The following is a 16,193-nucleotide window of genomic DNA, read 5'->3' as shown; positions in this document are numbered from 1 at the left end:
ATTTAGGGAATGAATTATGTAGGGATTTCTAAATATATCTCAGAAATCAGAAATATGATACAAAAATTATCATGATTTATCATACAGTACTAGCATGACCAATAGACCTAATATAGGCAAATGAAAAATTTGCTTTATTTACTACGAAGGATTGTTCAATAATAATCCATTTGTGGCAAGTGCTACTTTGTAGACTTTATTTATACAGACTGTTGTAGAGTAGCCTACAGAAGGCGCATCTGCCTCTGATAGGTTCAACGACCAGTCTGTGGTCCAATCGGTGACTAGTGATGATTTTACACATCAGAGGTTGAACGATTGTAAACTCGGTGTCAAACCGATGTACACTTGCCTTTAACCTATTCAAACCGTGTACTTGTCAATACTCTTAGCGTTTTTCTGTCAATTAACCAATTGAACTCTGCTGAGTAGCCTTCTGCCTCACATAAAAATTTAAAGAGGACTCTTCAGTCGACTTTAAATTGACTTACTTGAACTGTTCTTTTCTTTGGGATACTGTACATAGGAGGGGATACATTCGAAGACTTCATCTGTAGATTTGGAATTTTATTCAAAGGATTTCGTAGCCTAACAATTCCTGAGCAGTCGGATAACAGTAGAGTTTGGTCGATATTGTACATCTCTCCGAGCTCGTAATGTTTGACACATTTTCTCGACTGGCCGAATGAGGATGACAGGTCTCCGGCAGGTGTTCGCGCTGTGCGTCACGCTAACATGGCTCCAGTTTACCTGCGCTCAAACCCAAGAAGGTAGGTTCCGTGTCTGTATTGCGCTCGGCATCAAATTGAGTAGGCTGCAATGTCTTTCAAATGATTTCCTAATCCCCCGATTTTATGAGCCATTATGTTTTCCATTTGACTTTATCCACAAAAATTGTACTTGGCAAATTGTTTAATTTATGCCCAAAGAATGTTGCCTATTATTTTGTCAATAATTCCACTTTTAGGCCCAGGAAGTTTAACACCACTAAAAATATACATTGCTTACGAAATGTTGTTATAGGCAAAAAAAAAGAGTCAACAGTGTTTAGTGGCACTGGTGCCAATATGTCCTATATGTTTTTCTCACTGTGTTAATTCACAATCAAGCTACATGCTGTAGTGTTTTTATTTTAGCAGTGACAAATCCCACAGAGTTGTGTACATAAAAGAGTCAATGGTGCATCTCTTGTGCTCACTTAAATCAGTGCTGTCAATCTGACCGTAGGGACAAAACCAGTTTCATATGTGCAGAACCTGTTTGCTGTGCGTCAGCCGACTTTCAGAACAGAGTGTGCCTATGTGTTTGTGTCAATTGTCTCTGTGCTTCTTTTGTATGTTATCGCTCTCAATGCAAGCTGCTAACAAAAAACAGCTCCTCCCTAGAAATGGCCATTTTGTCTTTCTGTCTTTCTCACTTTGCACCTCTTTACGTTTTTTAACCCCAGTGTCCATATGATATGGTCAAGAGTTTAAAAAAATAGCTACTCATTAACAAGCTTCCTGGAAACTTGTCAAATCTGTGAGGTGTATTCAGGGTGAGTCAGGTATGATTGTATAGCCTCCATGTTAGAGTGAAGTGTTGTGATTTGAATCTGAACTTTGGCTCTGTACTGATGTCATCTGGCCTTAGGTAAATAAGGTGGTGCAGTGCAGGAGGAAAACAAAGTCAACAACAGGTCAGGAGGCAGTTGATAGTCAGACTGAGCCTCTGGCATCAGTGAAGGATAATAGGCAGAAGTAAATATACTCATACATGTCACGCAACTGAGGAAATATAATTAATGTAGATTTTGATCTGCATCAAATCAGTACTTTATTTCCTCTGCTCGCACACTAGGCCTATACCTATTTCAATGTATTCTCTAGAGATCTATAACCCCTGGTAAACAATTTGACAAATGTTGTAAATATATGGTAAACAGTGAATTCATTGAAGGTAAATGTGCATGGATCATATTTATTACAAGTTAATAAATGGTTTATTACACAATGGACCAGAGTTGCATGTGCCCCAATTATTATAAGCAGTTAAATGACTCACACTTTATTTATTGAGGGACAGCTGGTCCTAGATTGCAGCTATGGGGTGAAAACAGTTTTGCTCCTATCCTAAAATGGATCCAAATTGAATTTAATGAAATATAATTTCAATTTGATTGATTGATTGGTTGTTTGATTATTTGTCCTATACGTGACCATGGGCACTGGTTAGGCAGTGGTTTGTTTTCTTAGCCGTTGAAGATGTGGCACAGAGCTCTAGATTACGAGGCCCTATAAAAGCACTGTGTGCCATGAACTCATATCAGGGGTCAGAGATAACGATAACAGCCATGCCATAAAAACGTACCAATCACAGCCCTTTCTCATGCATCTCTGAAGCTTGGATTGTCCTCAACCTCTTCAAGCTTGTTTTTCTTCACCCGGAATTGTGTGTATGTGTACAGTGTGTGCTTGTGCATGTGTGTGTGTGCGCGCGTGTGTGGTGTGTGTTTTAAGATTTGACACTGGAGCATATTTATCCGCATCAAATCATTCTTGTTGTGTGATACATGTCGTTTTCAAATGTTGATGATTGAGTGATTTCTGATGAAGATGAATTATGGCATACCATAATGATATTATGATGCATGCACACCTTTGCAAGATGTGGATTGTTTCTTGGTTAATAAAAACAAACCATTTACCAGATCATCAGGTTCCATTCTACAGATGTTGGAGTCGTGTCTGTGAAATAGAGAGGTAGGAAAGCTGGGTTATTTTCATATATTGGTCTCCCAGACTAGTGCAGTGCATGGCCACTGTAGAGGAACAGCATAAACCAGTGCATGTTTGCTGAACAAAGTTAATTGCACTCAATCACTTTTTATGATTTCATTGGTTTCAATATGTATTAATAGCTTAGATTGTATGTATTTCTCTGTAATTGCACAATACTTATCCAAACGTTGTACCCATTACAGTTAATATTTCAAAAGTTTATTTCCAAAGATTTTAGATGAGGGTTTTGTTGCAAAACGCTATACACTGAGTATACAAAACATTAAGAACACCTGCTCTTTCCATGACATAGACTGACCAGGTGAATCCAGGTGAAAGTTAGGATCCCTTATTGATGTCACTTGTTAAATCCACTTCAATCAGTGTAGATGAAGGGGAGGAGACAGGTTAAAGAAGGATTTTGAATCCTTGAGACAATTGAGACATGGATTGTGTATGTATGCCATTCAGAGGCTGATTGGGCAAGACAAAAGATTTAAGTGCCTTTAAACAGGGTATGGTAGTATGTGCCAGATGCATCGGTTTGAGTGTGTCAAGAACTGCAACGCTGCTGGGTTTTTCACTCTCAACAGTTTCCTGTGTGTATCAAGAATGGTCCACCATTCAAAGGACATCCAGCCAACATGACAACTGTGGGAAGCACTGGAGTCAACAGGGGCCAGCATCCCTGTGGAATGCTTTCAACACCTTGTAGAGTCCATGCCCTGACAAATTGAGGCTCTTCTGAGGGCAAAAGGGGGGGTGCAACTCAATATTAGGAAGGTGTTCCTAATGTTTGGTGTACTCACTGTACATCCATTATTAAGCAGGAATGATATGTTTCTTATCCTGTATATTTAACATAGAAATTCAACCCATCATGAATCTAACCTCTAATGGTATAGTGTTTGGTTATACTTAGGTCATGTCCCTATGGCACCTTATTCCCTATATAGTGCACTACTTTTGACCAGAGCCCAGATCTCATATTACTGTATTGATAATTTTTTATATATTTTTGACATTTATTGACATCAAATGTATCATTTGTTCAGTTCTTTATTACAAATGTAATTATTTGTCACATTTGACTGTGTAAATCCTTGAATGCTACTTTTTCTTCTGAGAGTGAGGCGAATATATCTTGTTTTGCTGCAAAATGTGGTTGTTTGTATCTCTGAAATGAAACCACCCAGTGAAAGATTTCAAATAAATACATGTCTGTTACTGAACAACCCCATGCCATGATTAGATGTGGACAAAAACACACCAATCTCTTTGGTAAATTCTTTAAACCAAAAACGCTCTTTTACCAACATTTCTGAAAATGGATATATCTCGTTTTGGAATGAAACTCTTTATTTATTATTTTCATTTATCACAGAAAAAGTATTCCTAAGCTAAGCATTATTACAATATCAATGAACCTGAAGGATTATACCCTGTGGGAAGTGAACAATAGCAATATAAAATGTGCCTTATAAAATAAATGTGACATAGTATGTGTTTATATGCTTTGATGTGTGTGTTGATCCTTCTGCTCTGTGTATATGTGTGCTTGTGTGTGTGAGTCAGTGTGTGTGTGTGTCAGTGTGTGTGTGCTGAACATACATCTCAGTGAGGCGTGTATGTGAGAATAGACCTCTAAGGTATGCAGTAATCTGTTGGCATCCTGAGCCAAGTTTCTGTTTACCTCATCCACCGTTTCTATCGCTTTATAGAAATAGTTTATCTCCTCCTACCTCCATTCTTTCTTTTCTTTCCCTCCCTTTTCTTTCCTGTGGAAACAGCTGAAGGAAAATGACAACTAAACCTGATCCAGGACTGAGAAATGTTTTCTAGTGTGTTAGGTTACTGTCTATGGCAGTAATGTTTTTTAGTGTGTTAGGTTGGTCTAAGGAAATGGACAATGACACCACTATCTAGCCTTGACTGCATATGCAACAGAGGAAAATAGTCAGGAGAAAATGGAAAAGAGGTATAGTCTAGGAAAATATCTTCATTATGAGAGAGAGAGAGAGAGAGAGAGAGAGAGAGAGAGAGAGAGAGAGAGAGAGAGAGCGAGAGAGAGAGAAAGAGGAGCTTCTATACCAGAACCCTGGGGCCCTGGGCATGCTCCTAAATGTCGACTGCATGAACTTTCCAAAAATCATTGAACGGTCATGATGTTTTGACTACAGTCGACTGCAATTTTCTGCAGCTGCTCTTCATCAACTTCGCCCTGCAGTCATCACCTGCATTGTGGGAGGCTCTATTGTCAACCAAGAGTGTTTTTGTTTGACCCATACAAACGTGACTAAAGACATGACTTAAACAGGAAGCAATTGGCCACGATTTCTGTGTACAGTAGATATACAGTGCATTTGGAAAGTACTCAGACCCCTTGACTTTTTTTTCCTCTCCACATTCATAGAATACAGCGGGTGTAACGATACAGTGAAATGATTACTTCCAGCTCTTCCTCAACAGTGCAGAATAAATGTGAAATAGCAAAACTATCATTATAAACGGAGTGGTTTTAGCCCTAAATGCTGATTGGCTGAAAGCCATGGTATAGGAGACCGTATATCATGGGTATGACAAAACATGTATTTTTACTGCTCTAATTACATTGGTAACCAGTATATAATAGTTTTGCTACTGTATATTGTATATTTAAGCAATAAGGCCCGCGGGGGTGTGGTATATGGCCAATATACCAAGGTTAAGGGCTGTCGAAAGGTTGCTGAATCGAATTCCCGAGCTGGTAAAAATATGTCGTTCTGCCCCTGAGCAAGGCAGTTAACCCACTGTTCCCGGGGCACTGAAGACGTGGATGTCGATTAAAGCAGCCCTCCGCACCTCTCTAATTCAGAGGGATTGGGTTAAATGCGGAAGACACATTTCAGGTGAAGGCATTCAGTTGTATAACTGACTAGGAATCCCCCTTTCCCCTTTCTTAGTCACGACGCGATGCAGAGTTCCTGGATACAGACCATAACAGTGGTATATTGGCCATATATCACGGGCCTTATTTGTTAAATATACAATATACAGTAGCAAAACTATCAATGTACAAAGTAGATTAATAAAAGTAATACAAATAGTAAGAAAATAACAAGAGCACAATAGTCAATTAAAAAAAGACAAGGCAATACAATATATAATATAGAAGACAAAAAGTTACCATTCTATACAAACAATGTGAAACAGTGTACAGGAACACTATGGAGGTAGATAACGTGGCTGAACAGCATCTGATGACCTTCTTTGTGTACAATTATGTGTACAATGTGCTTGCATACACATTAGTGTTTGTCTGGTGATTGTACATGTTTGTGATTTTCTTTGCCTGGGTGTACATGTGCAGGTGCACTGGACTATTTCTCAACAGGTAATTGAACTGGCTGAGTGTCAACAGCTTTAAGCCATCCACTGATAGCAGTGACCCAGCTCAGGCTTCTCCCAGTGCTTAATCTAGGTGGGGCAGTGATAAGATGGTTCGCAGTGGGCAATGTACACAGAAGAACATAATTACAATCTAATGATAATTACAATTCCAAGGCCCAAACGTGTCTACACTGCACAAAGTCCATGGCCCAATTTGAGCTGAACAGAACTCCTACAGTACACATGCTTAAATGACACTCTCTTGTGTTGTAACTTGTACACCGATCATCTAGCTGGTGATTCGTTATATAAAAAAGTATGTTCCTTGTTTATTACACGTTTAATACACACATGCAATCTCACAATGGCAGATTGCACATATGCAAGTGCTGGGCAAGAGTAAAATGTGCAACCTTGTGGGTGTCCAGGACCAAGATAGAAGAGCACTGGTCTAATGTAGCATGCTGCTAGGTACACTTAGAAAAAAAGGTGCTATCTGGATCCTAAAACAGTTCTTCGGTTGTCCCCATAGGAGAACCCTTTGAAGAACCATTTTTGATTCAAGGTAGAACCCTATTGGGTTCCATGTCAAACTATTTCCACAGAGGGTTCTAAACTCAGCAAAAAAATAAACGTCCTCTCACTGTCATCTGTGTTTATTTTCAGCAAATTTAACATGTGTAAATATTTGTATGAACATAACAAAATTCAACAACTGAGACATAAACTGAACAAGTTCCACGGACATGTGACTAACAGAAATTGAATAATGTGTGCCTGAACAAAGGGGGGGGGGGTCAAAATCAAAAGTAACAGTCAGTATCTGGTGTGGGACCATGACGGACTCTACACCTCCAAATCGGTCCCGTTCCAGAGTACAGGCCTCGGTGTAGTGCTCATTCCTTCGACGATAATCCCGAATCCAACCATCACCCCTGGTGAGACAAAACCGTGACTCATCAGTGAAGAGCACTTTTTGCCAGTCCTGTCTGGTCCAGCGATGGTGGGTTTGTGCCCATAGGCGACATTGTTGTTGGTGATGTCTGGTGTTCTCCTATGGGGACAACCAAAGAACCCTTTTGGAACCCTTTTTTCTAAGAGTGTAGTGTTCAGGAATTTCCATAGACCCTCTACCCAGGTAGAGTCAGTGTGCTCTGTCTGACTGGGATTGATGTCCAAGTGTGTCCAAATTCCTCTAGACTAGCACCTGTGACCCTCTCTCTCTTGCTCCTTCACAAGCACAATAAATTAGCTGCTATCTCTGCTTTATGATGGCTGGGCCTGCTCATTGGACTGTTATCACATGCTATACGTTACTCTCTCCAGAATCACCTTCTAGCTTTTACTGATTGTTATTCCCTGTGTGAATCTAATGAACTAGTACAGTGCCTTGCGAAAGTATTCGGCCCCCTTGAACTTTGCGACCTTTTGCCACATTTCAGGCTTCAAACATAAAGATATAAAACTGTATTTTTTTGTGAAGAATCAACAACAAGTGGGACACAATCATGAAGTGGAACGACATTTATTGGATATTTCAAACTTTTTTAACAAATCAAAAACTGAAAAATTGGGCGTGCAAAATTATTCAGCCCCTTTACTTTCAGTGCAGCAAACTCTCTCCAGTTCAGTGAGGATCTCTGAATGATCCAATGTTGACCTAAATGACTAATGATGATAAATACAATCCACCTGTGTGTAATCAAGTCTCTGTATAAATGCACCTGCACTGTGATAGTCTCAGAGGTCCGTTAAAAGCGCAGAGAGCATCATGAAGAACAAGGAACACACCAGACAGGTCCGAGATACTGTTGTGAAAAAGTTTAAAGCCGGATTTGGATGCAAAAATATTTCCCAAGCTTTAAACATCCCAAGGAGCACTGTGCAAGCGATAATATTGAAATGGAAGGAGTATCAGACCACTGCAAATCTACCAAGACCTGGCCGTCCCTCTAAACTTTCAGCTCATACAAGGAGAAGACTGATCAGAGATGCAGCCAAGAGGCCCATGATCACTCTGGATGAACTGCAGAGATCTACAGCTGAGGTGGGAGACTCTGTCCATAGGACAACAATCAGTCAGTCGTATATTGCACAAATCTGGCCTTTATGGAAGAGTGGCAAGAAGAAAGCCATTTCTTAAAGATATCCATAAAAAGTGTCGTTTAAAGTTTGCCACAAGACACCTGGGAGACACACCAAACATGTGGAAGAAGGTGCTCTGGTCAGATGAAACCAAAATGTAACTTTTTGGCAACAATGCAAAACTTTATGTTTGGCGTAAAAGCAACACAGCTGAACACACCATCCCCACTGTCAAACATGGTGGTGGCAGCATCATGGTTTGGGCCTGCTTTTCTTCAGCAGGGACAGGGAAGATGGTTCAAATTGATGAGAAGATGGATGGAGCCAAATACAGGACCATTCTGGAAGAAAACCTGATGGAGTCTGCAAAAGACCTGAGACTGGGACGGAGATTTGTCTTCCAACAAGACAATGATCCAAAACATAAAGCAAAATCTACAATGGAATGGTTCAAAAATAAACATATCCAGGTGTTAGAATGGCCAAGTCAAAGTCCAGACCTGAATCCAATCGAGAATCTGTGGAAAGAACTGAAAACTGCTGTTCACAAATGCTCTCCATCCAACCTCACTGAGCTCGAGCTGTTTTGCAAGGAGGAATGGGGAAAAAATTCAGTCTCTCGATGTGCAAAACTGATAGAGACATACCCCAAGCGACTTACAGCTGTAATCGCAGCAAAAGGTGGCGCTACAAAGTATTAACTTAAGGGGGATGAATAATTTTGCACGCCCAATTTTTCAGTTTTTGATTTGTTAAAAAAGTTTGAAATATCCAATAAATGTCGTTCCACTTCATGATTGTGTCCCACTTGTTGTTGATTCTTCACAAAAAAATACAGTTTTATATCTTTATGTTTGAAGCCTGAAATGTGGCAAAAGGTCGCAAAGTTCAAGGGGGCCGAATACTTTCGCAAGGCACTGTACATGTTAACACTTTCGGTGCTCATGTCTATGTGACTCCTCAGTCTCCAGATTTAATGCAGAACATGTATTTCGATCATTGTGAGAGCACAAGAACACAGCACATAGACAACATGTGAGAGCACACAAACTAGACAACATTGTCACACCCTGATCTATTTCACCTGTCTTGTGCTTATCTCCTCCCCCCATCAGGTGTCTCTCATTTGTTCCATTATCTCCTGTGTATTCATACCGGGGGTTTTTGTTTGTCTGTTGCCAGTTCATCTTGTCTCGTCAAGCCTACCAGCATGTTTTTCCGTACTCCTGTTTTTCTAGTCCTCCCGGTTCCGACCTTTTCTGCCTGCTCTGACCCTGAGCCCGCCTGCCATACCATTCTGCCTGCCCTGACCTCGAGCCTGCCTGCCATTCTGTACCCATCTGACCTGGATTACAAACTTCTGCCTGTCCTCGACCTGCCTCTTTCCAGCCCCTTGTCTTTTAATAATTACCAGAGAATCAAACCATCTGCCTCCTGTCCCTCGTTATAGTAGGAACTGCCCATGACAGACCCAGCAGACTCGGACCAGCTCCGCAACACTGTCTCCCTGCATGGAGCCACCATTGGAAGACATGAGGAGCTACTCCAGAATCTTATGGAAGGACTCCATACTTTGGCGGAACGCCATGACCAGGGCTTCAAATCATTACTGGAACAATTCCGTGGACTATCTATCAGGAAGCATGTCACAACGGAGACCTCCCAGATGCTCAGTAATCCCACTACAGTGGTGATTTTTGTCTAGCCTACCCCGGCTTCCCAAGAACCCCACTTACCTCCTCTGGAGCGCTATGCTGGGGATCCTGGAATCTGCCAGGCGTTTCTTTCCCAGTGCTCTCGTATCTTTGAGCTGCAGCCCTCTTCGTTTCCTTCGGATCGTTCGAAGAAAGCGTATCTCATAACACTGATGTCTGGAACGGCACACACCTGAGCTACAGCGGTTTAAGAGCAACAATCCACCATTTGCCTTCGTCTGCAGGATTTTGTGGCGGATGTGAGGAAGATGTTCGATTCTCCAGTGTCTGGGAGAGGTGGCCCGAAAGCTACTTCTACTGCATCAAGACTCCGGTAGTGTGGGAGACTACGCGGTAGATTTTCGCACGTTGGCTGCTGAGAGTGCCTGGAACCCGGAGTCCCCGTTTGACACCTTCCTTCATGGATTATCTGAGGAGATTAAAGACGAGCTCGCAGCTCGAGTATTAACCTTGAACCTCGACTCCCTCATAGCCTTAACCATAAGGATAAGGGCACCTATGGGTGATTGTTGGGCACCTATGGGAATGCAGGAGGGAGAGAAGGTCTGTTCTCGTCCACACTCGCTCTTCCACGGCTGCTTTCTCTCCTCCGAAGAAACCCGGAAGTCCCCGACGCCTGCATTCCCGAGAGGATCCAATGTCACCCGAGCCCCCACCTACTGATGAGTCTGATATTTTACTGGACAGGTGGATATGTAACGCTGGTGGGCCATACTGGGAGTCTTCTAACTCCTATTACTCGTACTCCTTTCCATGTTATCCTGCTGTGGGGTGACCGGTCTAAATCTCTCCGGATGCTCATTGACTCTGGGGCTGACGAGAGCTTCATGGACGCTACTCTAGTATCTGAGCTGGGTATCTCCACACAACTCCTCTACATTCCCATGGAAGCCAGAGCACTGGACGGCGCTTCATTCGGGGCTACAGCACCCTGGCTTCTCCCCTCTCTGCACTCACTTCTTCTAAGGTGCCGTTCACATGGTCCCCAGCTGCCGACACTGGGTTTTTGGATCTCAAGCATCGTTTCACCACAGCCCATCCTCATCCATCCGGACTCATCCCGTCAGTTCGTGGTGGAGGTTGATGCCTCGGATGTTGGAGTGGGGGCCATTCTGTCCCAACGTTCGACACAGGACCAAAAGTTGCACCCCTGCACTTTCCTTTCTCATCGCCTGAATTCTGCTGAGAGGAACTATGCCATTGGTAATCGAGAGCTTCTTGCAGTCAAGATGAGGAGTAGAAGGAGGAGGAGTAGAAGCATTGGCTTAATGGGTCAGAACACCCATTCTTAGTTTGGACTGACCATAAGAATCTTGAATATGTCCGCATCGCCAAACTCCTCAACTCTAGACAGGCTCATTGGGGTCTGTTATTCACTCGGTTTAACTGTTAAGCCTGATGCTCTCTCCCGCCTGTACAGTTCTGCGGCTACACAATCAGACCCAGAGATCATCCTCCCTACCTCCTGTCTCACTGCTACACTTGTCTCGAGAATCAAGAGCCTGGTCCACAAGGTGCACCAGGCAGGGGGCATGGCTAACTGGATGTTCGTCCCTGATTCGGCCCGGTCCTGAATGGGCCCATTCCTCAAAGCTTACCTGTCATCTCGGCTCTCGCCGGACCCTGGCTTTCATCCAATAACGTTTCCGGCATACAAGGTGAGACGCCTCCTGAGTGTTCAACTTCGGGCAGGGGTTTCCAGTACCTGGTTGACTGGGAGGGTAATGGCCCGGAGAAGAGGTGCTGGGTCCCCGCTAAAGGACATCCTGGACCTGGCCCTCATCACTGACTTTTACTGCCAGCATCCCGGTCAACCAGGCATCCGCCAGGGTAGGACGCCAGGTGACGCCCCTAGAGGTGGGGATGCTGTCACACCCTGATCTGTTTCACCTGTCTTATGCTTGTGTCCATCCCCCACCAGGTGTCTCCCATTTGTTCCATTATCTCATGTGTATTTATACCGGTGGTTTCTGTTTGTCTGTTGCCAGTTCGTCTTGTCTCGTCAAGCCTACCAGTGTGTTTTTCTGTACTCCTGTTTTTCTATTCCTCCCGGTTCCGACATTTTGTGCCTGCCCTGACCCTGAGCCCGCCTGCCATACCATTCTGCCTGCCCTGACCCTGAGCCCGCCTGCCACCCTGTACCCATCCGACTCTGACCTGGTTTACGAACTATTGCTTTTCCTCGACCTGCCTTTTGCCTGCCCCTTGTCTATTAATAAATACCAGAGACTCGAACCATCTGCTTCCTGTGTCTGCATTTGGGTCTCGTCCTGTTTCGTTATAAACATGGTCTATCTCTTTAGGGTAGTTACAAGCAAGCCTGTGTGCAGTTCAACATCCCATCAGATCCAACACAGTATAGCTTGTTCTTAGCTACCTTTCAATCTGTGAATAAATTACCTATTGGTATATAGGGAAACATATTCATCGAACAGCAACTGGAAATAAAAATACAAACACGTTATTATACAGAGTTAGCCTCTCCTCCTTCCTCTTTCCCTTTCTCTTTCTCTCTCTTTGGACATCTGGTTGAGATTTGAATAGCAAAACAGTCTCTCTGTCCCAATGACATGGAAAAGGCCACAATAAACATCCTACAGGCCACAATAAACAAGGCCCAGTATGTCTGCCCCAGAGACAGTCAGTTACTGTATTGAATGTAGCACTGGCCTCAGCCTATTTCACATCACATGTATCCATTCTGGCCGTTAGCATGCAAAGCTAAAGAGCATGAGAAATTAGCATAAACAAATGAATTATTATTCCTAGCACTGACAGTTATTACAGTACGTATTAGTCAGAGTTTGAATGTATGTTGTGAGCTGATGTGTTACATCAAAACTACACAAAATGGATCAGTACTGACAACAACTTAGGCTAGAGTTTTGAAGTGAAATCCTAAAAACTGAAGAACTATCTTTTGCCTTTCTTTCCCCGCAGTGATATGCTCCGGCACCCAGAACGCACTGAGCGTGACAGGAAGTTCACAGACGCAGTACACACTGATGAAGGATATGTACAGTGGCTGTGAGATTGTCATGGGCAATCTGGAGATAACCATGATGGAACATTGGAGGGATTTCACTTTTCTACAGGTGAGGGGATGAACAGGTGGATAAATGGCAACAGGTGTGTGTGTGTGTTTCTTGCATCAGGAGTGTATGTATAATTTAGTCCAGTTCAACAGAAGTCTAAATATAGTGCTAGTCTATTTTCCTGACAACCAGTGGTGTTTAAGTACTTAAGTAAAAATACTTGAAAGTACTACTTAAGTAGGTTCTTGGGATATCTGTACTTTACTTTATTATTTATAATTTTGACGACTTTTACTTTTACTTCACTACATTCCTAAAGAAAATGATATACATGTAATATTTTCCCTGACACCCAAAAGTACTTGTTACATTTTGAATGCTTAGCAGGACAGGAAAATTGTCAAATTCACACACTCAAGAGAACATCCCTGTTCATCCCAACTGCCTCTTGTCTGTCAGACTCACCAAACACAAATGCTTCATTTGTGAATGATGTCTGAGTGTTGGAGTGTGCCCCTAGCTATCCATAAATAAAAATTTAAAAAAAGAAAATTGTAATTGCTAAAATGAAGAGTTTTAAATTATTTATACTTGTACTTTTACTTTTGATCCTTAATTATATTTTAGCAATTGCATTTACTTTTGATAATTAAGTACCTTTAAACCAAATACTTTAAAAATTTTACTCAAGTAGTATTTTATTGGGTGACTTACTTTACTTGAGTCATTTTCTATTAAGGCATCTTTACTTTTACTCAAGTATGACAATTGGGTACTTTTTCCACCAATGCTGACAACACTAAACACACAATCAGACATGTCAGGCCACAGACTTCCCTTTGCTGCACAGATAACTACTCAGAGCTCTTATCAGTGTGTGTCTCCTGTGGATAATGTCACTGTCTCCTGTACAAAATGAGTCACCTTACATGCAGTTCTATAACCTTAGTCCAGGGCCGGCCCCAGGCATAAGCGATATAAGCAATTGCTTAGGGCCTCCAGCCACTAAGCGAGATCTGAACTTACTTTTGAGAGGTAGAATAGTAGAATACATACGGTGAAAGTTCGAAATTTCAAATCAAACTTTATTTTTATGCGCCAAATACAACAAGTGTAGAATTTACCATGAAATGCTTACTTACAAGCCCTTAGCCAACAGTGCAGTTCAAAAAGAGTTAAGAAAATATTTACCAAGTAGACGAAAGTAAAAAGTCATAATAAAAAGTAACACAAAAATAATAACATTAACGAGGCTATATACAGGGGGCACCAGTACCGAGTCAGTGTGCGGGGGTACAGGTTAGTTGAGGTAATTTGTATATGTAGGTGTGGATGAAGTGACTATGCATAGATAATAAATAGTGTGTAGCAGCATTGTACAAAAGGGAGAGGGGGTCAATATAAAATGTACGGGGGCGATTTTATGAATTGTTCAGCAGTCTTATGGCTTGGGGGAAGAAGCTGTTGAGGAGCCTTTTGGTGCTAGACTTGGCACTCCAGTACCACTTCCCGTGCAGTAGCAGAGAAAACAGTCTATAACTTGTGTGACTGGAGTCTCTGACAATTTTATGGGCCTCCCTCTGACACTGCCTGTTATATAGGTCCTGGATGGCAGGAGGCTTTGCCTCAGTGATGTACTGGGCCGTTCGCACTACCCTCTGTAGCGCCTCACGGTCAGAGGCCGAGCAGTTGCCATACCAGGCGGTGATGCATCCGGTCAGGATGCTCTCTATGGTGCAGCTGTAGAATCTTTTGAGGATCTGGGGACCCATGCCAAATCTTTTCAGTCTCCTAAGGGGGAAAAGGTTTTGTTGTGCCCTCTTCACGACTGTCTTGGTATGTTTGAACCATGATAGTTTGTTGCTGATGTGGACACCAATGAACTTGAAACTCTCGACCCGCTCCACTACAGCCCCGTCGATGTTAATGGGGGCCTGTTCGGCCTGCCTTTTCCTGTAGTCCACGATCAGCTCCTTTTTCTTGCTCACACTGAGGGAGAGGTTGTTGTCCTGGCACCACACTGCCAGTTATCTGACCTCCTCCCTATAGGCCGTCTCATCGTTGTCAGTGATCAGGCCTACCACTGTTGTGTCGTCAGCAAACTTAATGATGTGTTGGAGTCGTGTTTGACCACACAGTCGTGGGTGAACAGGGAATACAGGAGGGGACTAAGTACACACCCCTGAGCAGTGTTAAGGATCAGAGTGGCAGACGTGTTGTTGCCTACTCTTACCACCTGGAAGCGGCCGATCAGGAAGTCCAGGACACAGTTGCAGAGGGAAGTGTTTAGTCCCAGAGTCCGTAGCTTAGTGATGAGCTTCGTTGGCACTATGGTGTTGAATGCTGAGCTGTAGTCAATGAACAGCATTCTCACATAGGTGTTCCTTTTGTCCAGGTGGGAAAAGGGCAAGGAGTGCAAATGAGATTGCGTCATCTATGGATCTGTTGGGGCGGTATGCGAATTGGAGTGACTCTAGGGTATCTGGGAGGATGCTGTTGATGTGAGCCATGACCAGCCTTTCAAAGCACTTCATGGCTACCGATGTGAGTGCCACAGAGCGGTAATCATTTAGGCAGGTTACCTTCGCTTCCTTTGGCTCAGGGACTATGGTGGTCTGCTTGAAACATGTAGGTATTACAGACTCGGTCAGGGAGAGGTTGAAAATGTCAGTGAAGACACTTGGCAGTTGGTCCGCTCATGCTTTGACTACACGTCCTGGTAATCTGTCTGGCCTAGCGAATTTGTGAATGTTGACCTGTTTAAAGCTTTTGTTCACATCGGCTACCGAAAGTGTTATCACACAGTCATCCAGAACAGCTGGTGCTCTCGTGCATGCTTCAGTGTTGCTTGCCTTGAAGCGAGCATAAAAGGCATTTAGCTCGTCTGGTAGGCTCGCGTCACTTGGCAGCTCGCGTCTGGATTTCCCTCTGTAGTCCGTAATAGTTTTCAAGACCTGCCAGATCTGACGAGTGTCAGAGCCGGTGTAGTAGGATTCAATCTTAATTCTGTATTGACGCTTTGCTTGTTTGATGGTTCGTCTGAGGGCATAATGGGATTTCTTATAAGCGTCCGGATTTGTCTCCCGCTCCTTGAAAGCGGCAGCTCTAGCCTTTAGCTCGATGCGGATGTTGCCTGTAATCCATGGATTCAGTCGTCGATGTACTTGTTGATGAAGCCGATAACTGAGGTGGTGTACTCCTCAATGCCATTGGATGAATCCTGGAACCTA

At 43.0% G+C, this 16,193-nt stretch overlaps 1 protein-coding gene across 2 annotated transcripts in view; it reads left to right on the top strand.

Annotated features, from left to right (window-relative positions):
- The first annotated feature begins 321 nt into the window (after nucleotides 1–321).
- Nucleotides 322–16,193, top strand: part of LOC139371082 (receptor tyrosine-protein kinase erbB-3-like) — a 35,328-nt gene continuing 19,456 nt past the window's right edge. For both annotated transcript variants that reach the window (XM_071111135.1, XM_071111134.1), the window contains exons 1-2: nucleotides 322–770; nucleotides 12,869–13,023. In XM_071111135.1, the coding sequence (XP_070967236.1) occupies nucleotides 686–770; nucleotides 12,869–13,023 (240 nt within the window). In that variant the 5' untranslated portion in view covers nucleotides 322–685. The remainder of the gene's footprint in view (nucleotides 771–12,868; nucleotides 13,024–16,193) is intronic.

This window comes from Oncorhynchus clarkii, chromosome 17, assembly GCF_045791955.1.
Source record: "Oncorhynchus clarkii lewisi isolate Uvic-CL-2024 chromosome 17, UVic_Ocla_1.0, whole genome shotgun sequence".
Lineage (NCBI taxonomy): Eukaryota > Metazoa > Chordata > Actinopteri > Salmoniformes > Salmonidae > Oncorhynchus > Oncorhynchus clarkii.
This window is presented reverse-complemented; position numbering and strand designations above follow the sequence as displayed.